Raw genomic sequence first — 24,696 nt, 5'->3', positions numbered from 1 at the left:
CACCTAAAGATATCATCTGAAATCCAGGTTGAAAAGTCACTCTTCTCACCAGGATTGTTGTGTCATTTGATTTTGCAGAATGTTTACATTATAAGTGAGAAATTAAGAAGGCTTTGAAAGTCTTTCATGTGTTTCAGCCGCGGATTTGTGAATGATAACTCCACACCTTGGTCCTTAGTGGCAGAAATTGTGAAGTGATTGCTCTGGGTAGCTCACACTGGAAGCGCAGGTCGGAGCTGAGCCCTGTGTGATTCATCAGTGAGGTGTCACACGCTTTGGAGAGCTCCATTTGTGAAGTGCCACAGTCYCCAAAGGCAGAAGGCTCCTAAGCCATAGCAGAGCAGGTCTCTGCTAGGTGGATTTTGGAGAAGTCCAGTGCATCAGTCCCTTTTTGGGGACAGAACTGGCACCCGAATGCCAATACCCCTGATTCCTGAATGAAGTTATCTTCAGCAGGGGAGTAGCTCTGGAGATAATGTCCCTGAAATCAAAGCTGTTAAAATGCCCCATGCCTTACCTGCCTGGGAGGGTGCAGGATCATCTAGGGAGGGCAGGGTTATTTAYTAGCTGAAGTTTATTTTGCTGTGTGCAGTGAAAGCTGTGCTCCTGATTTCACTAGAGGGATGAGACATTCTGGTGTAGACATGAGAAGATGTTAGGAGTTGCTTCATTTTTGAGCAGAATGCCCGTGCTCACCTGTCCTTATTTTGCTGGATCACTGCTAGCTAATCCCTAGCTCTGGAAATGGGAATTTGCCTTAGGGAGACAGCTAGCCCTTCATGGGTTTGATCTGCAGGCTTTGGAGTCCTCACAGATGTAATGGATGTTGTTTGAAGCAGCAGACAGTTTCAGGAGTACGCAGTGTGAAGCCCCGGTACTGAATGTCTGACAATGTGGTGTTTTGGTTGGGAATTTGTGTAATTTTTATAAACGTYCTAGTCTGCAATGACTCACCGTAGCTATTCAGTCAGAAAAATACATTTGGATTTTGGGGTTTTTGGAAACTATATATAAAAAAAAATATATATATCATTCTCCTGTAATGTGTCAATCAGAGTAAGCCAATGTATCAGTGCTGCACCAGGGAGGACCAGAGCTCTGGCACTGAACAGCAGCTCTGGGGGCTCTGCGGCTGAYGGAGCCCTGACAAACGCAGCAGGCTCTAATGAGGAGAGGAGGATCCAGAGGAAGCCAAAAGTTGAACTTTGTGTGGAAGGGAGGCATTCGCATCTCTTGGGCKAAACATGTTTACCACTGAATCTTTAGAATTCTTCTGGAAGAGGTAATAGGAAAAATGTAAATGGCTTTAGGAGTGGTTGCTTGCTGCTCGCTTATCCTGATCGTTCCAATCTGTGGACTACAGCTACTTGATTTAGAGGAAAAAGGAAAATTGGTTTGAAATTTTTTTATGAACTGCAAACTTCAGTAAGATATGTGATGGTTCCTGGGTTTTAGCCACTGAGACTATATCTGTATAAAAYTATTTTTCTGGTTTAAGACATACATCAAGTACACAAAAATAGCTCAGAGTTAAAGATTAAAATTAGCAAATSAGTAGTTCATAATTAAAGTCTCATGATGGAGGAAGTGGCATTACACTGCAGAGATACTGATGTCAAATCCAACTTCTGCTCATTMGTAGTATCAAAATATTGGTAGGATRTCTTTACAGTTYGGAGCTGGGRCTTGTCTATGCACAGAATTTGCTTTGTTTTGCCCTAAATTATGCAACCTCCCAAGATTCACATGTAATGTTGCAAAGGTTTTAATGCCAACACAGCTCATTCTTTCAAGACTGGAGGAATAAGCTATATGCYTGTATCAGAACAACTGAATTCAGGTTTGTACTGGAACAGTTATGGGTCCTAGTGAAATAATATGGCTTTAACCAGAACAGGAAAACCTATAAAAACCAAAATAGTGTGAACCAATGTCTTCTGGTATGTTTGAAATTATAGACCTCTCTATCACTACAGTTCCAAATCTCTGTTAGGGAAGTCAGACAGGTACAACAACTGCATTTATTTGTTAGCACCTGGATGAATCCCATTTTTCGGGTGGGTCCTGCTCAGCTGGGCCATGCTCTGGTCGATGTCCCTCTGCAGTAACAGCTCTGTGCTGCCAGCATGGCCATGGTGATGAGCTTGCCTGGCTGCAGCTCCCCCAGCTCTCTCCCATCCTCAGCCCAGGCTGAGCCCAGTGCTCTTTTTCCCTTGTTTCACTGCTCATTTTGGTGTGGCTCAGTGTGACTTCTTGCCTTGTGGCCCATAAGCTGAAAAAGCAATGTCCCTGTAGAAAAGTCCTGCAAGTCCCAGTTTATTGTTCCTTCAGCCTCACTTAAGCCCAGGTTTAAGGGAGGCCGAGGTGGTGGCAGCCCCCAACAAGCTCTGTGCACAGCTGGGCTTGCTGGCTGCACATCTACCCAGCCTCAGAATCACCAGATTCAGTCAAACCACAAAGGTATGTGCAATTAATGAGGGAATTTGACCTACTTCATATTCCTTTATTGGCTTTGGCCTTGTCTACATGGGGAGATTATGCCAATTTAGTTTAAGTCTGTTTTTAAAGTGATTTGATTAACCTGATGTGACCTTGTGTAAGGACATTCTTATTTTGGTTCGAATGAGCTTATTTGGGTTCAACCAAAACCTGCACTTAGTCAATTTGCACAGAACCGAAATTAGACGTGCCTACACTGGAAGGGGAACTGATGTCTCTAAATAATGACACAACTTTCTCATGAAAGCAGAACCTTCTGTAGAATCTGGAACAGAATGTAATTACTGACAAATCTGCAGGCRAGTGAAAGCTATTCATAGCAAAGTTTTCAAAAAAACCAAAGAAAACAGGCAAAGCTTAAATATCTTAGTGAGACAAATGAAGAGGTGCCAATAATCCCAGCCCTGGCACACTGAAAGCTGTGGCACAAGGCTTGCATAGCTTGCCGCAAGCTCTCCCATGGTTCTTCAGATGCAGAAAGGGGCAAGCATTTGKGTCCTGTGCAGGGAGTCCCTATAGAGCCAGAAAATAAAAAAGTAATGCAGGAAGCTCTAGACCAGCTGGTTTGAACGCAACAGTACCCAGCGTCTCATGACGTATTTTGTAGGAAAGAACAATTAGACATGGAAATAATGAGGAAGCAGGCTAAATTRCAACAAGATTTTATCAAAGATGGATTGTGATAGACTAATCTAACATCTTTTTCGTATAACAGATTATTTAAGGGGGGTAGGGCAGGAATGTAATCTATCTAAAGCCAAGCATCTGATACCATGCCCCACAGGACGTTATGGCTTAAAATGAGGATGGAAGTTCAAGACAAGAATTGAAAGGTGGAAAAGAACCTGGCCAAAGAGAAGATACAACCATTGCACGTGAATAAAGTTGTCTGAATGGCAAGAGGTATTCAGAGAAAGTCATCAGGATGGAGAGGGATTGGTGGTGTTGTCCCTTGGGATCAGGTTTGGGCTAACTGAGTGGGTCCACTCTGACCTGTGTGCCCAGGAGCTGTGTGGGGTGACAAAACTTGGGAGGAGGTATTGTCAGTACAGAGGAGGATCAGATTATCATATGAAAGGAATTTAGATGACTTTGGTGATTGCATTRATAGACATAAAATTACATGACTTTGACTCAGCACTATTAAATGTCAAGTTGTAAGCATGGAGACCAGTAACAAGAATTTCCAGTGTGAAACAGGAGCTCACGCGTTGTCCATGATGGAAGGGAGAGCTGTGGATGCACTGGCTGCTCAGGAGATACAGCTGTGAAGGAGACACTGACATCCCTGGATACCAAAGGAAAATAACATGAGAAATTTGGGGAAATGTGATATAATCAGTGTACAAATCATCATACAGGGTGTCAATACAAGAGCTTTCCATTGCCTGTGAAGTGGCCCACCCTTGTCAAGAAAATGTTAAATTCCAACAATAGGAGGGACAGAGATGTGGTTACACAAACACATCATCAAAATACAAAGAGAGGTTAAAGAGCATCATTTGTTTAGCTCTGGCCAGTTGAACCAATGAAGAGATGGGTTGGGGTGTTTTACACACAATTTGCACCATATAGCAAGGAGGCAGAAAAAAAATAAGCTAAAAGATAGCATCTGCACAAAGTCAAATTGTCTAARTTGGTCATGAGCAAATTTGGGTGGGGAATTAGAAGAAAGCTTGTAGCTACCCAAGGATTGAAGTTGCGTAAGAGTCTTTCAATTAGGTAGTTTTGAGATAGATCTTGATAATCTTATGAAAGAGATTATACAATTAAATTAGAGAGTACCCGGAGATAGGAAATTACATTTGCAGAGTTAGTTCTTTGGTCTGCAGTATAGACATATTTTTAATGTATGCTTGAAAGGAGAATGCACCTGGTTTGTTTACACTTTTAACCCCGTGTATCAAGGCTTCTGCTGTTTCCTTGGGAGCTGAGGCAAGAAATCATTTTCCCTGTTGCTGCAGGTTTGAATCCTTTTTCTCCCATACCTGTCTTCCTCTCAAGCACTAGACATTGAAGATGTACATTGAAAATGCCGGTTCCTTGTAGCATTAGACAGACACAATTGCCTGCAGATTTTTCTGGCATTCTCCCTGGTTCAACCTGTTCATCAGAGTTTGGGCCAGAGACATTTTTCTTTCAAACATTGTTGCCAGTAACCGTATTACATTTCATGGTGCATTTTCTGGGACCTGTTGCTGGCACTGATGAACTCTGTGTGGCTCCACAGTCTGGCACTTCTGGCAGTGATCTTCGCCTGCCCTTTGCTGTGTCACAGCACAGTTTAATCTTGCATGCTTCTGATGTGTGTCACGAGTTTATTGTATGACGTGGGGATGCGTTCTCRGGCTTCTGGTGCTTCTTGGCAGGTTGAAGGGATGTTGTTAAGTAGCMATTAACTGTGTTGTTTTCCGAGACTGGAGTGCTGGGTTGGTGTTCCCTTTTAACCTGATATTCATAAAGTAAGTTGGAAATCTGGGCTTGGTACCAGTTCTGCTCTGGTGCTGATCAGAGCAAAATCCTCTAAATCATGCAGAATAAAATCTAGAAGAAAGAAGTGATTGCTGACCATTAGGGATGAGGTAGTAACTTTAAAAACACAGTTTGGTTGGTGGAAAGTTGAATGTATGATGTCCATGTTATTACAAGAAATAGAGAAGGAAATAAATAAAATGAGACAGAAATKAAGCAGGCAAGGAAGAAGGAAAACAGCTCAACTTAGCCTGCAGCAGAGATTGTCTACCTGCCAATCTGCCTGTAAATGGAAATTGAAATATTGGAAAATGGCAGCGCCAATGAGGGAAACGCTGAGGTGGGAGAAGAGGAAGTGTGTTAACCAAACTCCATGGAGCWGTTGAAATGCATTGAATCATCTGACTGACTTGTATTCTTAGGCAAACACAATTGTACAATTGATTAATTTGTCGACATTCCTTTGGTGCACAACGCTATGGTAACCGAGAGGCTGGCTAAACATTGCACGGAGAACTGCGAAACAGAGCTCTCCTTGGGAGAGGGAGAGGGAGGGAGAGCAAGACCCTGGAGCTCTGGCTGTGGAGGGCTGATGAACACACAGAAACATACAGAAACACACAGAAACACACAGAAAGACACATGAACACACAGAAACAAACACACAGACACACACACAGACACACACACACAAACACACATACACAGAAACACAAACACACACACACACAAACACACATACACAGAAACACAAACACACACACACAAACACACACACACAAACACACACAAACACACGAACACACACACCTGAGCTGTTGGGTTGGGCTCCTGTTGCAGGTGGTGGAAGGTGAGCATTGGACAGGTACATGTTCTGGGTATGATCAGAGGCCACCCTGGCTAACACTTCAACACTTTTGCTACCTGCTCTTGGCAGAGCTGACAGACTTGGGGACAACTCTACCACYCTCCTGCTGGATTCTGTCACCTGGTTTCCTGAGGAGGCAGGGACAGCAAAGGGTTTGGTCTTCTGGCAGTCTMATGGCTCAGCAGACAATTGCACTGGGCCCTTTGCTATGATTACTGAAYATTCTGAGTTGGAAAGAGCCCACAAGGATCATCAAGGTCTTCCCTTTCACCTCTAAGTAAATGTGAGGTGCTTGGCTGAATGTCAGCTATAGGCAGATTGATTAATTGATTGATTAACAGATAAAGGCAGAGGTGTTTGTAGGTGTGTTTATTCTTGTTTACAAAGTGCCCAAGCCTAGGCAAGATTTTTGAGTATGTAGCAATGGCAGGAATCATATCCATAAAAATGCTAATCTCCTCTCTTGCTTCATCGGTTCAGCCCACAAACATACWCATGCACACATGCTTAAAAGAAATTAATAAGGTTTGTTGGTTCTCTTCTRGGCTCAGCCTGCTTTAATCTTGGTTTAATGTGCAGCACATTGCTTCCGGACAATAAAGTTTTGATCATAAACAACATCCTGAGTAAAGCCTTTTTTTGAGTAATTAATGAACAATAGATGAGCTGATAAGAGCTCCCATTGCATATTTTGCATAAACATGGCAGCGTTATAGGAAGATTTTCAAGCCAATGCAGCGGCTTTATCTGAAGGGGATGAGATAAACCCCTCCCTGGATGAAGACAAAGGTTGAATTTCCACCAGGTTCTGGGTGGAGACCTCTCCCAGAGTGTCAGCTGAAGAGAAAAATAAATGTCCCTGGAGTCAGTTGTTGGGTTTAGGCTGCTCAGACACAAACTRCAAACAGGTGTTTATGCAGAGAGGAGGATGCTGTGTGTTTGGTCCATGCTGCTGGCTTGTCRCTGCAAAGGCAGCAATTAGGGAGGCTGTAATAGCTGGGGAGGGTTACACMCCTTGCTGAGGAAGTTTGACCATAAACCTGTTTGTCCTGTCTCTGAGTGCAATGTACACTGGCTCAATTTACAGTAACTCAAAAATGTTCACTCTGATCAAACTGCTTCCAATCAAATTTTATTAAGTGATGTGTTGAGTGCGTGTGTTAAGGCAAGTCACATGAGGCAAAAGGGTGGGACTTGGRTTGACTCTGCTACTGATGTATGTATCAAAGATGAGTATTAATAGTTTGCCTTTTCTCTTAAATGGAATAATTTAGTAATGGCTTCCTTTTGGGGCAGGCTTTTCATGGAAAGGGCACAGCAGGAAGTATTAATAAAACAAACTCTTTGTGCTAGTCTTGACACCTGCGTTTTCTATTTAATTTTACTTATGCAGAGGGCTGAGCCTTGTCATGAGTGGGGACAATATGTCAACACAGGAAAAGTGAGTTACTGTATTTCAGTCACCATAAGCTCTGGGGTTAACCTCCCACAGGCAGCAGCGATGTGGAGCTGTGTAATTGCAGAGGGAGCTCACAGTGGCCCTTGAGTGCCAGTCCTGGGGCTGACAATTCTTATTGCTCATTCTGCTGCAGTGTGGACTTCTGAGAAAGCATTTTCTTATCTGAAGCATCTTCCCATCTCTTGGGACTTGGCCTTTCAACAGCAAGACCTCCTGGTGTCTGTGTCAGACTGGGACTGCAGCTGAGGTCCATTATTTGGGAAGTTTGCACAACTCAGGAAGCCTTGCTGAAAATTATGTTATTTGGGAAAATTGCCTGCAATCTGATTTTCGACTTTCTGGAAATAATTCAGAGTATGAAAGGAAAGGCTCCCAGAAGAAGAATGTTAAAAGGAAAGTGTATATGATTCTGCAGTAGTCCTGTTGTATTGTGTGGACAGGGCAAAGATTCATTGCCTGAAATGGCAGAATAATAAATACAATGAACTAAAATTGCCACTAAGCCATTTGTAAACCTGAAATGAGGCTGAGTGAGAACTTTGTCGTATCCAGGGCACATGTTTTGAATCTGGAGCTGAATTCCTTATGTTGGATATATTCATAGTTAAAAAGGCAAGGASTGTTAGAATGGAATCTGGAGTGTTAGAATTATTAGTTTGTTGGTAGTAGGCTGTTGTGACTAGAGCAGAATTTCTGTTTTCACTTGAGGGATGAAAAAAAGACTAATGSCAACAAGACCAACTTCTGTGTTTTGATTTTGTTTTTGAAAGAAAGCATATGAATATTAATAAATGATCCAGCTGGGATAGCATCTTTCTTAAAAATTGTTCTTAGAGATAGTGTGTTATATTAACAAACGTGCATTTGGTTGTACAGCAAGTAAAATTTTATAAATATAAATCATCAACTTATTTCAAAAGTTGCAGGGCTGAGGAAACTGTTCTGGGATTTTCTAATATAGTCTGATTTGAATTGTTTGAATAAGAAGAGATATTGGTGAATAAATCAGATAATGAGCTGCTTTACATAGACAGCATAATGCCTATTTATGATGTATAGAAGTCCTAAGRGAGATGAATTGCCAGTTTAATCTTCTTTGGATTGTGTTTGAAATCTACTTTTATGCAGCATTTCTGACTGTTTCAGAGATTACTGTTCAGACACTTATGTAGACTCCATTTCTATTTGAATTACAACTCTACATGTTTGTTTACCGGCAAATGTTCATTTACCTGAGTTGTTTTTAGTCCCTTGACCTTAAAGTAAAAYTTTATGTGTTGTCAAAAGTTTTCTTCTGACCTAGTTGCTCTTGYCAGAACTTAGGAAGCCCAGTTATCACCCTTTCCAGAAGGGAAAATAGAGACAATTCTTTTGTCGTTGGAGTCTCTGGCACAGTGTGGCAGTGCTTGCAATCGACCTGAGCGGGATGAAGATTTCTCCCTTGCTCTTGCAGAAATAAAGAGTAAATTGAGATAAATATTTCTTTTTCCTACCCTTTTGGTTAGTTCTTGTGATGAATTTCCTGTGGAAAAGAGGATGGCTGGGTGAATTAGATTAACTAAACATTAGATTTCACTCTCTAATAGTGCATTGGCATTGACTCTTCACCCACGAAACAGCTATAATTTGAGAAAAAAATGTGGAATTTATTTTGAGAAAAAAATGTGGAATTTATTTTTTGTCTTTCCTGACATGAACATCATGCTTTATGAGGGTATGGTGTCAATCAGCTTTATTAGCAGCTGGTTTTGCTCACAGCCTTGCCACACTTGCAGCAGCTTCCACTTTGCTGAAAGGATGACACGCAGTGCTCAAGTGTGGTGGAGCAGGATTGCTGCTCTGCAGAGGAAGCCAGCATCTGGGAGATATTAGAAACTTTAGATGGGGATAGGAAGATAGTTCTCAAGATAATTCTGCTCTGCTCTGCTCTAGCTCGTCTCCTGCSAGGCTTCCCAAGCCCTGGGTCACAAGGTTAGAGAGAGCTGTGGGCTGATTGTGTCATCCTTCACCATCTCTGCAGATGCAGCAGAGCKGCCCCATTGCAGACAAGCAGCACTGGACCCAGAGTCTGTCGTCACCCTCCTATTAGGGATGACGGTTTCTAAAACATTAACATTCATGTCAGGTCTAGATAGGGATCAGCAGAGGCTTAAATCATTGTCAGGAACAGATGTGAGATACCTAATCAGTTATTTCCTARGGAAAATGAGTTTGATTGCATGAATAGTTGTAAATATTTCATTCAGCAGTTCAGCTACTACAGCAATGGTAAACAAGCTTCTGAGGCTGAAGAGATGCATTTTGTGGCASTGTACTTGATTTCTTATTCATTTTATCTTCAGTGTAGGAGAAMGAAGTTTAGGTACTTTGGATTACATTTTGTRACAGCAGTGARCCAGGGGCTCRCTTTGAAGACAGCCAAACAGAAWCATTGTAAGGTTTGGGYTGGAAAGGACCCTAAAGGTCATCAAATTCCAAGGGACATCTGCCACCAGACCRGGTTGCTCAGGGSCACACCCAACCTGGCCTTGGACACTTCCAKGGATGGAGCATCCASAGTTTCTCTGGGCAGTCTGTGCCAAGGCCTCACTGCCCTCACAGGGAAGGATTCCCTCCTAACATCGCATCTAAATCTCTCCTCTTTTAGTTTAAAAACATTCTCCCTTGTCCTATTACTATCTGCCTTTGTAAAAAATCACTTTCCCTCTTATTTTATAAGCTGCCTTTAGTCTTTGAATGCCACAATGAGGTCTCTTCTCGAGGCTGAGCCACCCTGGCTCTCTCAGCCTGTCTCCAAAGCAGAGCTGCTCCAGCCCTCACCATTTTTTGTGGCCTTCTTCTGGATTTGATGCAGCAGGTCCGCRTCTTTCTTGTGCTGAAGACCCCAGAGCTGGAGGCAGTGCTCCAGTGGGGTGACAGGAGGGCAGAGCAGAGGAGGAGGATCACAGTCCTTAACATCCCCAGCCCTGATAAACTCGGCCAGCTCAGTCCCGGCTTACAGCGCCTGCCCGCAGGACGAGCACRGAGCTGGAGGTTCTGCCTCTGGCAGGTGTTTATAGCAGTGAATTTTGGCTTGGAGAAGATGTCAGCCTGAGCASCAGAACAGCCATCCTGTTGCTGAGCTGTGTGCTGAGCCCAGCCCTGGGCTGCTGTGAGCCAGGAGCCCTGTGCCCCTTGTCGCTGCCTCCTGTCTCTGCTGCCTCTTTGAAGTACTCACTCTACGTAAGCAATAATTAAGGATACAGCTTTAATTTCTTGTTTATTTTGCGCTTCTCATTTGTTAAAAACAAAACTGAATTAAATTGGAAAAAAAAAAATTGGCATTAAATCAGAGTGGGTGTAATACCAGTTTCAGAGTAGATAAGAGTTTCACTATTGATCTGTTGCAGAAAGGCGGATGAGAGGAAGGAAAGGAAGGAGGAAGTTAGCTTTTCCCTCTGCCTAATTGGATGCTTTCCCTGTTTGAGTTTCAGTTCRTCTACTGTGTCGTTTGCTTGTGATTTTTAGCAGATGTGCACGTAAGCAGTGCATGAAGGAAGGAGGCTGGGCGCACAGATGATGTTTGCCTCTCAAACACCGTGTGGAATTCTGAGGAAACTGGGACGGCCAGCTAAAGGTCACGGGCATTTTTAACTTCTGCTGCTGGCTTCATGCTCCTGCGTAGATGTTTGTCAGGAATCTTGCTGGCCTTGGTGGTATTACGTAGTTAGATTATCACAGAAACAACTCYATGTGGTTTTTATGCATGTACATTACAGTGTGACTCCTTTCATCTGCTGATTTTAATGTGTATTTTCTCAGCCAGCCTCATTTTGTTCCGGTAAATGCAGTAGCAGATATTGTTAGTGAATGGTTATACAATTTAAGGTGCTTCGGTCAGGAAAGCCCTTGGTAACAAACTCATGTTTACCCTAATTCTGGAAAACACAAATAAATTCTGCTGTTTTCACGCAAGAATTACACAGATGGTTAAAAATAGAGACATGTGCCAATGGATCTGGCTAAATGAAATGCCAGGCTCTTCAATGCTCTTTTCACTCTGTCCCAGGTGGAACGTGTTCTCACACTGCAGCCTTTCAGCTGGCCTGGTTTCTTACTTCAAAACCAGGGGGACCAGAGGTGTCAATATGTCCGGGTCCACCATCCTTTTCAGACACATCCATGCAGCCAGGATTGCCCAGCAGGATGGAGTGTCCACTGCTATTGCCATGAACTTACTTAGGCAGAGGAGAGTTATTCTTTGACAGAGAAGGACTGGAGTATTTAATTTACTGGTGTACTGAAGTCTTGATTTTGACTGATACTGGGAGGATTCTTAGTACTGGACTATTGCAGATATGAAATAAATATTTTAAAATATTCTTATGCCTAACAATTGTAGTAACTCATAAACAGAACTTAAATGTCCAGAAAAACACATCTGTCCTTATTATCAGGGATGCCCCTCCTTGAGCAACATGAGCAGTTCTCTGTCCTCTGCCATCAGAGAGAAATCCCCCTGTCAGTGCTGCCGTGGGAGGACAAGGGACCTGCACTGCTCAGAGCAGGTGAAGAGGCCAGAGCCTCTTTGAGGGCAGGGCAGCAGAAATGTTGCTGTTTGATCTGTCCCCTTTCCCTTGACCTCTGTGTTAATCAAGCCTTTTTTTGCATTAACATTATCAAGGAGGGACKCATCTTTTCTGGTCTTCAATAGTTAAAAAAAACCCTCCAAGAAAATCCCCAAAGTGAATTGGACATTCATCCATGCTGAGTCATATTTTGTTATTATGGCTGATTATCCAGCCAGCCATGCAAATAAACTGCAAGGGAAAAAAAGGGATGTGTGTGAATAGCTTATCTACGACAGAATGAGGCCTTGGGTCTTTGTGCATAATATGTGTAACAATAATGACCTAGTATGAAAGTGTTCCAGTGACTGACATATTTGCAGTCTAAAAAAGATAACAAAGTAATGARAGAGAGATCTGTGGATKTTTATCTTCTCTTTTCTTCTTCCTGAAGASAAGTTTTACTTTCTCATTGTATTTCTAGTGCATATCGCTGGTACCATGCAGGATGATGAATGTGATTGCAATTAATTGTTTAAATATTCCTTTATTCCCTAAGCTTTCAAAACAAATAACCATCTTTCGAGGAGCTGGTTGGGAAGTGATGTGGGCAAGATTGTGAAAAAGAGAATATTGGATGTGAAGTTAAAAGAGCCAGAGAAGAGGAAGAGAAGTGTGTGGGGGATGTTTTAAAAAAAGGAGAAAAAACCCAGTTTTATTATTACCAATAGCAGTTTTATTATTACCAATACCAATCATATTATTAGCAATAGCAGCATAAGTGGCAAAAATTCTTCTTTAAAGAAAACTTATAAACTCCAATACAAATCCATCTTTGGTGTACCAGAGAAGGAATTACAGTTGGGTCAACATCTTTTCTGTTGCSTAAGTCTTCTGCTGTTACTTAATGCAAATACTACAAATGAGTACGACTTTGTCTGAAATACATTTGCTGACTATATTTATCGTCTGTCTTCTTCATAGTAAACAAAAAGAGACATCTGTGGAGAAGGTCTGGTAGCCACAGAAAATATTTTGCATCACAGCCTCTAARTGGTGCCATTATGAGCTATTCTCAGCTCAAAGAGCCATTCTTTAGGGCAGCTGAAAGACAAATGTACATTTGGTGTTTGGGCCCCTTYGTGACCGTATTATATATTTTTAATGCAGCAAGTAAAACACTGGACGGAAAAGTGGCACTTCAAGACACCTGTGAGTGATTTTGGAAATTGGGAGTAATGGAGTGGGTTTTCTCACAATAATGCTCAAGCCTAGCCCTTAATCATGCTCTTGAAACAAGTGGGCTCAGACCTTATGAAAGGTGTTTACTTACTCAGCTTTAAGGCACAGGCCAAGAAATAACTYGATCGGATTAGCCGAGTTTGAATAGGAACAACAGCAAATAGAATCAAATGAGTGTGAATGATGCTGCTGTGCTCTCTATTAGAAAAATATCTGCCAGCTGCCATTGCAGAGAATAATCCTGCAAGATGCTGACACCCCAGTTCACATTGCCTGCGGGAACTGGACCGGGGCACTTCAGGCGTGCAGCTCCCATTACTCACCTTAGCTGAACAATGCTTTTTCTCTGAAATCCTACTTTTCCCTGTTATATAAAGGCTGGCTCTTGTCTGCCTCCTCYTTCTTGAAAGGCTCTTGATGCTTACAGGGGCTGAGTGCATTGCTGGTTATTCTCAGCTGCAAGATTACAGAGATGGCAGCGGTCAGGTCAGTGGGGCATGAACAAGGCTCAGCTGGAGAGCAGATGTGAGCAGATCATTTAAGGAAAGCAGCTGAAATTCTGGGAGCCAAATGAGGATAAGACAAATTTTGAAATCTAAGGGCTTTGTTTAAATTCCTTTTGACTTAGGTGCACATTATACCTGGAGTGCTCCAGAATTAAACACGCCAAAAGGGTGAAGAAATTTCTTATGCTTGAACTTGAATGCATGGAGCCAAAGATGTAAAATGAGGTCAGTTAGCTCAGCTGCGGTGAATCCTTTGATATTCATTTAATGGGTAAGTAGATAAAACTCTGAGCTTGCAGGGAAGACTTTGAATTTTAACTACTAAAGCTCTTTATAATTTTCTCACAGCTTTTTTACATAGGCTGGACATTAGGAAGCTTTTCTCTAAAGAAAGGGTGGTCAAACAGTGGAACAGGCTTCCTAGAGAGATGATCAATTCCCAAGCTTGACAGCATTTAGGAGGCATTTGGACAATGCCCATAATACCACCCTTAACTTTTGATCAGCCCTAAAGTGGTCAGGCAGGTGGACTAGCTGGTCATTGTAGATCCCTTCCTGAACTGAAATATTCTGTTCYGTTCTATTCTACTGAGCAGTTAAACTGTACAGACAGATAGTGCTGTTCCATCTCTGCTGCAATACCACTGCAGGTCTCCTCAGCCTGGTTCCTCATTTTTTTCTGCTTCCAAGCCAGAGGTGAGAGGTGGTCTGGCTCTGGGAAGTCCATTGTTTTGGCAGTGTTTGGTCTGAGATATGCCTGAAGTGGAAAAGCTGAATTCTGGATCAGGAACTGGATTCTTCTCTGGTACAGGGAGACAATCAATCTGGTTCAGACCTATCTCTAATCCTTTTGTCATAGTATTTCCTTTTATTGAATAGCTTCCTTATGTATTGAGTTCCAGAAATTCCAGGTTGGTGATACACATGGGAAACAGATTGCAACAGAGAGCAGATTTAATTACTCAGGTCTAGAGTTACTGAGGCAGAACATTTTTCTTCATGTTGTTTGAAAAGGGAGAAGAATCTTCCCTCTTTTATTTATAGGAAGGAGTTTGAGATCAAATGACTCTGAGTTGCCCTTTCATTGGTCATTCAGGGATCACTTGAGGAAAAAATAATGAACTGGGTTTTTCCCCCCTCCTTAATTTGAAAATCAGGTCTTACCAGTGCTGCGTATTTAAGGGAGTTTTAAGACTATAGTCTTAGATGCTTCAGGAAGCTTATTTTAGGAGGGAGGACTTGACTGGATGCCAATAGACAGAGCTAATCATCAGGACATCTGGATTCACTTCTTAACTCTGCTGCATGACCTTGGGTCAATGATTTAGGTCGAATTTTTCCAAAATGTTCGGTATTTGTAGGTGGTTGTGCTGGATTTCAGCATTACTGAAAATTAGGCTGTAACTGCATTCACCGTTTCAAATTCAGCTTCCCAAAACTGGGACACTTGTAAAAAAAGGAGACAGAAGTAAAATGTGTGCCCCTGTTTCCTCATTTGTACAACAAGGATGGGTAACTGTGTTTGTAGAGTGTGCTGAGTTCCTGATGTGAAAGCATTAGACAGGAGAAAGGATGGCAGCAAGCTGCTTGCAAAGTGTCAGAAAAGTAGACATTGTTCAGTAGAAATCAAAGGAGGCTGAACAAGGACCAGACTTSCAAGAGCTCACCAGCCAAAGGGCTMYCCAGACTGTGGAGAGGACCCAGCAGATCTAAGGAAGAGCAGAAATGACAGAGCCAAAGGTTGCTGGCTGTCTGCAGACTGTCTGTGCAGCATCCAGCCCATCCAGCTGCCTTCCCACCCCTTCCCAGCAGCAGCAGAGGAGCAGCTGAACTGCCCTTTCTGGGAAGGGGRATCCAGGGCCATGGGATTGATCCCAGGCAGGCTGGTGCAGGTGTGGGAAGCCGTGTACCTCTAACAGGCTCTGATCTATGTCACCCACAGTCAGTCCGTGCACGCCAGAGAGGGGCAGAGCTGCTGGGCAGGGGGAGAGCAGCTCTGCTGAACATCTGCTCAGGCACTGGAAGAGTCCTGATGGTGTCAAGGTCCTTTCCTGAAATGGGCTGGGGAGCTGCTGGACTCCTGCAGCGCTCATGGGCAGTGAGCACATCACTGGTGCACGATGTATGGCTTCACCCTGGCTCCTGCACCCACTGGGACTGCTCTCAGGCTTTGAGCGGGGCTGGAGCACATTTGTAGAGTGATAGCCAGGGAGAAGATGTTGGAGTTTGGAAGGAAATTCTCCAGACCACAAACAGCTCCTAGCACCTGCAGGTCCTGCAGCCTGGGAGCGGATGGATGGTGAAGCCAAGCCACACACGGTGTTTTGGCCCCACTGGAGCAGAGCACAAGGGTTGTGTGGTCCTGGACCCACCTGGGACCCACTCCTCACCCAGCTGAAGGCCCCTGCTTTTTGCTGCACAAGGCAAGCAGCCCCTCAGGCCTCACATTTATTTYTGCAATATGAGTTCAACCTCCAGCAYRAGCAAACACAAAGCACAAGTATTCATCTCCTTATCTGTCCCATCCTTGAGCATCCAAAATGCATTTTATACACAAGATGGAGAAAGGCAAAGAAGAAACAAAGCAAAAAAAGTACTGTTTGAAAAGAAAAAAGAGCAGCTAAGGACGTGAATGCTACTATTGCCTCTTTCAATGAGCTGGTAGYTGCTGGGGGTGTTCTGTTACTCAGAAAAGTAGAGGAGAAGGTGTTTAGTTTAATTAGATCACTGATTTTCTTTGTTGTCTAATGATTATTTCTGTGCACAGGGAGAGCTCAAAGCATAAAAGTGGGCAGCTTAATGACACACAGACTTTCTGTAGCTCTCTGCTTGGGATGAGTTTCACCCGTAGTAAATAGAGGAGGAATCAGAAAAGGGATTTCAGGGTGATGCACCCAAAAAGGCAGCTTTGACATGTTTGTTCTCATACCTACCTTGTTGCCAAAATAAAATCCAAACCCGAAAAAGGGCCAGATGACCTCACTTAATGCCACCACCAGTGCAGCTGATGCGAGCTGTRTCCTCTTGGTGGGAGCAACGCACAGCACCTTCCAGGGACACTGCTGATCCCTGCTCCAGCTGCTGATCCCTGAAAACCGAGCAGGAGGTGCCCAGCAGCAGCTTTACAGGCAGTTCTGCAGATGATGACACTGCTCACAAGCAGAGTGCTGGTTGCTTTTAATGATGTTCTCACTGGTTGGCTCTGATAGTGTTAAAACTCTTCTGAATGAAACCCTGAGATGAGCCAGAATTTCAGCAGCAGGTTTATGATCAGATGGTGCTCACATTTGTTAAGCTGGAGAATCAATAGCTTTGGGAGGGATTTTTTTTTTTTGTTAGCTTGTTAAGTCACTCTTTTCATTGCTGAAATTTATTGGGTTAACCTCCCACACCCCCCASTCGTTTGTGATGTGCCAGAGAAGTGAATATGATAGGAAGGGGCCTGAGCAGTAGTGAGGGAGCTSTGCTCACCTCCCTTCCCATGCACCCAGCAGGAATGGTTACTTAACTTCCAGCATCAGRAGCTGAGCGCTGCAGGAGTCATCCTGAATGTCACCGCTGCTCTCCTGGGTAGAAATTGYGCTCGGTATTTTTTTGCAAATTGCTCTGAAGTAAAGTATGTGTTTATGCACTCACCCCCACACACATGCATTTGCATCATTTGGATCAGTCAGAAACAGAAGCGGAGCTGTAAGAGCTGGAAATTTTGGAGAACATTCTGTTCAAAAGATTTCTGACCRTTCACTTTCAATATTGCTGCCTACTCTTCATCTCTGTGTACCTTTCCTGGACTTAGTTCCATGATAACACACAATCTCAGCTGCTGCTGAAGGATTGACTGTGAACAACTACCTTTGCTCCCATCCGACATGAGGGAAAGCCATGTTATTATTTGAGGATTATTTGGCTCTATCTCTRAGTCAGGTATGGTAAAGAATTGTTAATAGGCTAGATATCATCATTTCATACTACTACAYACATTTATTTACCTTTCCTGAGGGACTACAAATGATCACAGGTATTCACCCAAGACTGTAGAACAAGTATTACTTGCATACACATTTTTATCCTACCCTTCTTGTGCCAAAAGTACAGTTTTGTATTTCTTAGCGCTGTGAATCAGCAGTCTGCTTTTTGCCATGTTTTGGGAATTTTAAGGGRCCATTAGACAAATTGGTAGAATTAATTAGATGCATGCTCTTCTTGTTACAGGAGCCCCAGAGACATTTTGAATAATATTCTACAGTGTTGTGTCTTTRCCCTGCAAGGTTCAGCAATTTGCTAGAACAGAACAAACTTGGCCAGCTATTTTCTCCAGGATCTGACAAAAATCCTAGAGAACAAAATGTTCCAGTAATCATCTTTTCTTTTCAAGTATCTGTTAGTTTTTAATCTTTTTCTGCCTTTCTTTTGTCAAAAGCACCATATACTGGTTAAAAAAAATAAATTAAAACACACCACCATTGTTYGTGCCTGTATGTTTCATTTCACTTCTGTGCTGAATCACAGTGTTCTGATACAGCCTTTTTTATGGTGTAATTGTTTTGTGTAATCCATTTTCTTTGGGCGCCTCTTAGCTTCTGTCTGAAGCTGTTACTGCTATAATGAAGGTAGTCATAAATCTGTCACAGGTAAGAAGCTAAATTTAGAGCTCAATAAACCAGGGGAGAGTATGCTGTAGATAAGTGAGTGCATTGAGATGCAACAGTTACAACGGTGGCACAAAAAGTCCACTTCTGGCAGGTTAACAAAGGGGGAGCACAGAACATTCGGTTCCCTGAGCCACTGAAACCATCACCCATGTTTTAATTTAAAAGATGCTGTGTGAAAATGTAGGTACAGTCGTGGTACCCCCGGAGAGTTCTGGGGGGTGTTGCTCCATGGGCGGGTGTGCTGTGCTCTCACACCGCACTCTGGGGGTGTAGGGTGGTGTTTCTGTACAGCGTGGGGCTGCACTGCCCTACCACTGACCTAAGGGGATCCCAGTTCCTCCAAAGAGGGTCTGAAATTGGGATTGAGGGCTGTAAGGCAGGACAGGACCCAGTRCCCCTGGAGCTGGACCAAGGAGCCAAAACCCATGGGATCCCCAGCAGCACGATTCCTAAGGCAGTGTGACCCTAAAGAGAACCTGACAGTCGTGTGTTCCTCTGACCTCGGCAGGCTGAGCTCCACAGTGAGATGGCTGGGTGATTGTCTAAACTCAGATCATTGTAACATTATTTTCTTTTTTGGAAAAAAGTGAAGGAAAGTGAACATGGAGAAGAAAAAGCAATGGAAAGATGAAAGCAAGTGATATAAGAAACAACTAGATAGAGAGAAACGATGTTCAAGAGAGATCCAGTTCTCTGAATTGTGATCCAAAGGATGTTAACTGAGGGGGATAAGTGAGGGAAGKGCAGGAGAGAGTGAAGAACAGGAGGCAAGGCATGGCAAGGAAGGGAGAGGGTGAAATACATGCAGAAAAAATTGAGCAAGCAGATCAAGTAACACAGATATGCAGCTCCTTTGCTGCACGTGGTTTAGCCTTTGCATTTGTGCGAGCTGCCTTGGGCTGAGCTGTGGCACAGCAGGGTGAGGCCGTGCCCTGTGGGTGCCCTGGGATGGCACAGCCGTGCTGGGATAATGCTGCTGCTGCTGCCCAGTGACTGTGGCACTGCGACAAACACTTGTCTGGGTGACAGGAGCATGGCCAGGGGTGCAGGGTGGGTGGCACAGCAGGGCCAGGACCTCGGGGCTGCTGGGCATCAGCAGAGGGGCTGAACCTTCCTGTGCTGAGCACAAGGACTCAGCCACACTGCCTGCTTTTTCAAATGCCATTTACATAAACATCTTGGAGCTGCATCAGTAGCACTTTACTGARGAGGTTAAATTCTGCCTTTTAGAAATGAAATCAGCTGTTCTGCTGCCAGCCACAGTTGTGCCCTCCTGTTTCCTCAAGAATAATGAAACAYTGGCATACTGACATATAAATTGTATTGCTGGAGAATGCATTATCTCTTTATTTATGACTGCATTGTGCCACAGAGTGCGGCGTCTTGTAATTGAGGGCTCTCTGATGAATTCATTGCATGCAAAGTCTGTGGAAATTATTAGCACAGCACATTTCCATAATTAAAATGTTTCCTATAGTATAGATTTGAAGGCTTCCGAACTGCCGTATGTTGCTTTAATGCAAGATTCTATGAAAATTTAAATACAAGCAGAACAAAGTTTTTATGCATAGAGAATGTTTTTCATTAGACCAGTTGTYATACCTGGGAAAAGCAATCAAATCATCTGGGTTCAGGGACACTTTTAGGTGATGGATGAAAGTTTTATTCATTGCTGCTCACAGAGAAATGGGCAGCATCTCACAGAGAACTATCTTTGCCTTGCCATCAGTGACATAACCAAATAATTAAGATTTAACCTATAATGAAGCATTCATAGGGACTTGGCTTGAGGGCACAAGTCTGACTGTTCCATTAAGAATTATTCTAAGGTAGTGTTAATATTTTGATGATGGGCAGCAAGTCAATAAATAAACATTTTCTTTAATCACATGTTTGCAGTTTTAGATAGCTCCTGAAGTTCTGCAAAACAGATTTTTTTTTAAATGCCCTCTGCCTTTCTCTCTTCAGTGAAAAATGTGCCAGAATATAGCAGATAACATGCAATAATACTTTAACTATTAGTTGTTGTCTGCAAAGTCCATTTGTCTTSTTAAGGCTGTCATTTGGCTACGTTACCCTTTCCGTAACCCTGGAAACAACTTCAAATACTGTGATATTTGAAAAGTCTAAAATATAACATGCTCTTAAGATGCTATGAGTGTTTTTTGAGACTCCCTGTACAAAGGAAGAAAAATGTCATTTCCCTTTACAGAGGGCATTAAGCAGTGATGGATGTGCATTGCTTTGTGAGAAAGCTGATCCTCACCGGTTGTAGGTGGCATGACAAATGATGCCAGAGGCACTGACAAGTTTTCCTCTTTACCTGCCCACCGAGTTCAGGAACACCTCTCCCAAAGTGTTACAGAAGGGGATTTTCAGGAGGTAATAAATAAATTTTGATCCCTCTGGTTAATACAGTTGAGGTCAAAGAGATTCTATCTGGAGCTATTTAAAACACTCTTAACCTGCAGACATACTGCTGTCAGTAGGGCTAAGTGCCTTATCAGGCTGAGGAGTGTGTACAACCCTTATGAAACTATTCTTAAGTATTCTGGTTACTATATTTAGYTCTGTCTCATAACAAGACAAAGAGCACTTAGCTAAATGTAGCCCTGCAGTGCTTAATCCGGTTAAGATTATTTTGTCCTTAGGTGTCTTCTGCTAAGWCTTTTTCTAGCTCACCATCCTGCTGCATCATGCAAAAAAAAAAAAAAGCTGCTCTGTGTGGCTGGGCCTGTGAATTCTTTTATGGCCATTTATTCTGTGAGGTCCTCGAAGGCTGCTGTTGGCAGAGGGCATCACATTCAGCAGGGACCTCATCCCTCTGCCATGGCAGCTCACATCAGCTGTGCTGCAGCGGGGTGTGGTAGCTCCTGCTGGAGAATCTGTGTTTCATTCCCCAGTTTACACTCAGTGAGCATTAGCAGGATTGCTGACTTTCTTAGGAACCACACAGCTTCCCTCAGCTTGCTGCTGTTCCAGCTGGGTGGGAGGCCAGCCGTGGGAATGAGGCAGAAAACCCACCAGGCTTCCTTGGAGCTGTTGGACAACCTGTGGGCAAAGGTTCTATAAAATACAGTTTMTATAAAATAATGCTTTGTACTCCAAGCTTGGGAAAAATCCTTTTCTTTAGCTGAATTTTTGCATACTYAAATCCATATAAAAGAACATTCCCTGAAAAATTGTGATAGATCATTCTGTGTATCCACAAGCATTTTTTATAATGTAACCCATTTCTTTAAAAAGAGTTTTCTTTATACCTACGTATCTCTGAACTTATTCCAAGTCACCAAAACTTCCGAAGGAGTCATTCTTCTAGAGAARAAACAGCTGTGTGATTTTGATAGAACAGCACTGAGGGATGAGCAGCAGTGATAAGTGCCTCAGCTCAATAGGGTGACAAATAAGATCACAGATTAGATCTCCTTTTGAACTGCAATAAAAGTGTGTCACTTGGTCGGTGCAGGACCACTGTGAGCACAGAGACAGAGCAGATATGCTAAGTTTGGGTTTGCAATGCAGGGGTTGTTTCCAGTTACAGCTCACTGGGGGTGTCAGGAGTTACACGGTATTTTCCCCGGATTTTGTGTGTCCCATCAGTAGCAAATCTTAAGGGGAGGACTTAAACACATCCACAGCTGGGTGTTTGTGGCTTGTGCTGCCTTTTGYTGGTCATGTTTGTCTTGAAGGAGGTTTTGGTTACAAGATTTGATAGATGAGGTAGGTACAGGTCAGACTTTTGGTTTTCACAGCGTACCAGGTAACCTGTCCCACTCTGGAAGAGCTCCAGCTGATCCTTGGTGGCTCCAAGCCAATAAAGCCATTCCATCCCCCTGGTGGGTCACACAGCTTTTTGGACATGAGAGGTTCATTGGCTTTCCTGGGCTGCTCTGTGGCAGCAGGTGGTGCTCMCAAATCCAGGAGCCTGAGACCTTGGTCCAGCTCCCATTGCTGGAGGCTTTGCTGAGCTTTCAGCACACTTGGGCATGTTTCTTGGCATGTTTCTTCATGATTTGTGGTGGTAGATTTTGTTCAGCATGAAGTGACTGCTGCTTTCTAGASTTAAGTCTTGCCTGCAACTCTGTTTTAACTGGACTTGCTTTTCCTTCCAGGATTAATTTTTCTCCGTCTCTATTTACATGGTGATAAGAAGTGCTAATCCCACTCTGTCAGTCTGGACTGATGAATCTGAGGAATAGAACAGGTAATTTCTAATTTGGCTTGTAGCTTTGGTGACTCAGTGAGAACTACTCCCTCTTTATGGAGTGCATTCATAACAAAAGAATTCATACAGTTTCTTCTGCTCAGGTCATCTGCAGGGAGGGAGATCCTTGCCCTGGAGCAGGGAGGGAGGGATAAAATTTTGTAGCTGTTACTGTGAGCAGYGTCTTTGACTTCCTGACAGTTGTGGGTGGTTCAATTTTATGTTGTTTTTATAGCTACCAAGTTGTTTGACTTGGAGTATCAAAACAGAGAAAATCTTTTGGATGTACCTATTGAAAAATGACCCTCRAGTTCTGGGCAGCATGGGAGGGTTTTGCAGAGAAAATGCTCTCTGGAGATGGAGGCAGGCTGGTGCTGRTGGAGGGATGGGTGGGATTTCCTCTTTGGAGGTGTCTGAGGGGGTGCAATCCAGCAGAGCTGACCTGGGCAGTGTGGCATGGAGTGACAGCAGCTGCCTCACCTGCACCWCCCTGGCTCCTTGTCCCTCAAACTCAGCCCATCTGAGTCACAGAAAGCAAATCACCAGAGAAGAARTTACCCTTGTGTTGAATTTTCCATCATTTGATGGGGCTCGAGAGTACTGTGTCCTTGCTGGGAGTTGTTMCCAACTGTTCTCCCTCCCTGGTCAGTGCCAGGTGAGGAAGTTCTRACTTGGAGCCCTGGGTGTGAATCCCAGCACAGAGCTGATGCTGAGGGAGCAGCTCACCAGCACAAGCTGCAGTCGTTGGCTACAGGATGCTTTGGGTGAAGCTGTCTATCACATCATCTCTTAGATACCCTGATAACACCCTGCTGTTGCCTAATACTAATCCTTTAGGGGATTAGCACAATTTCTTTCTTTCTCCTATGTCCTTGCATTGGGAAAGAAATCTCAGATGTGTTTCGAGCAGTGCAGTGCTTGAAATCAGTGAGTAACTGATGTGATTGCCCAAAACAGGACTGGCTGTGGTGCTGCCTGTGCACACACCAGGTCAGACCTCTCTCTGTTTTGCTCTCACATTTGCCAGGACATTGCTGATTCCTGTGCAGGGTTGAGTGCTTCAGCAGGATTCCCTGTCCTGGCTCAGAGGGAGTACAAAGGCAGGCTGAGGGGCTGCTGGCTTTTAGCTCTTTCCATTTAAAGTCACGTTGTTGTAGCTGGATGTTTGGGCATGTAGCAGTGCTTTCACTTCTCATGCTTCAGTATCTGACTGAAGCAAGGAAGGAATTTGGGAAAGGGAAGATTGAAACACCCAGGAGGTCTTAAAGGACAAACCAGTAGTCTCCATATTTTGACATTGTTAGCAAGATCAGGGAATATGTCTCAATAATTGCTTCTGTCTCTTCCTTGCAGAGCCCTGTGTTGTGTAAACGAACTGATGGATGAAGATGAGAAGGACAGGGCAAAGAGGTATGAGGGGATGCACTCCTGGAGGAGCATTGTAAATGCCATGTTGTCCAGTGCTTGATAAAGAATTTGACCCCACTGATGTCAGAGGCAAAGCCCCCACACAGATTGCAGGCTGGGTGTAGCTGACCACAAGCAGGGGAACTGCAGWCACTGTTTTCAGGCTTCTCATAGAGTTTGGCCACCCCTGCAATGGGTTATCTGTCTGAGAGTTCTTAAATCCCATTGCTGTGCCCTCAGGATCTCGTGCTATCCCATGGCTATTTATTATCTTGAAGCAGGACTCCTGACCTGTGATTTTATCAAGCAGTGCTGCCCACCTGGGGCAGAGTTCCCTCAGCAGCCCTGTTTTAGCACAGCTCTGAGTTATTCTCYTGTCACAGAAGCACTTGGCTCAGTTCTGTTTAGTCATTGTGCATGAGTGCCAAAACAGAGATGGCTGTGAACGTAAATGCTGGATCTGAGAACCTCCAAATGCCAACCTGAATATGAATGGAAATGCTTTCTGCACACCACCCTCAGCCTCTAGATCACAGGAAATGTGTATCATCACGAACAYGCTTGTAAAGCAAATTAATTGCTGCTGCAAGAGGTTGTTTGAAAGAACCTTATCTCAGATATGAGCATTGGAAAAATCACTTTGGAAGCAACTGGATGGATTTGYTTTCTCCTTCATTGTTTTTAATGGAGGGGAGGACCCTGATAAAACATACTTAAAWTACATCAGTGTGAACTGAAAACTAGTCTGTGGTTCTGCAGCCAGACTCTTAACATTCCCCGTTTCATATATCACAGCAGCAGATTTTCAAGACCACATACAAGATTTTATTCTGCAGTTCA

The 24,696-nt window shown here is 43.5% G+C and overlaps 1 protein-coding gene across 5 annotated transcripts in view; it reads left to right on the top strand.

The window, feature by feature from the left end:
* Positions 1–24,696, top strand: part of PASD1 (PAS domain containing repressor 1) — a 50,765-nt gene that overhangs the window by 857 nt on the left and 25,212 nt on the right. For 4 of the 5 annotated variants that reach the window (XM_057375402.1, XM_057375401.1, XM_057375400.1 and 1 more), the window contains exons 2-3: positions 22,358–22,449; positions 23,803–23,859. In XM_057375402.1, the coding sequence (XP_057231385.1) occupies positions 23,828–23,859 (32 nt within the window). In that variant the 5' untranslated portion in view covers positions 22,358–22,449; positions 23,803–23,827. The remainder of the gene's footprint in view (positions 1–22,357; positions 22,450–23,802; positions 23,860–24,696) is intronic. The other variant, XM_057375399.1, reaches the window with a different exon arrangement.

The sequence above is a fragment of the Malurus melanocephalus genome, unplaced genomic scaffold, assembly GCF_030028575.1.
Source record: "Malurus melanocephalus ecotype Western Australia unplaced genomic scaffold, MMel_1.1 scaffold_247, whole genome shotgun sequence".
NCBI classification, from domain to species: Eukaryota; Metazoa; Chordata; class Aves; order Passeriformes; family Maluridae; genus Malurus; species Malurus melanocephalus.
This window is presented reverse-complemented; position numbering and strand designations above follow the sequence as displayed.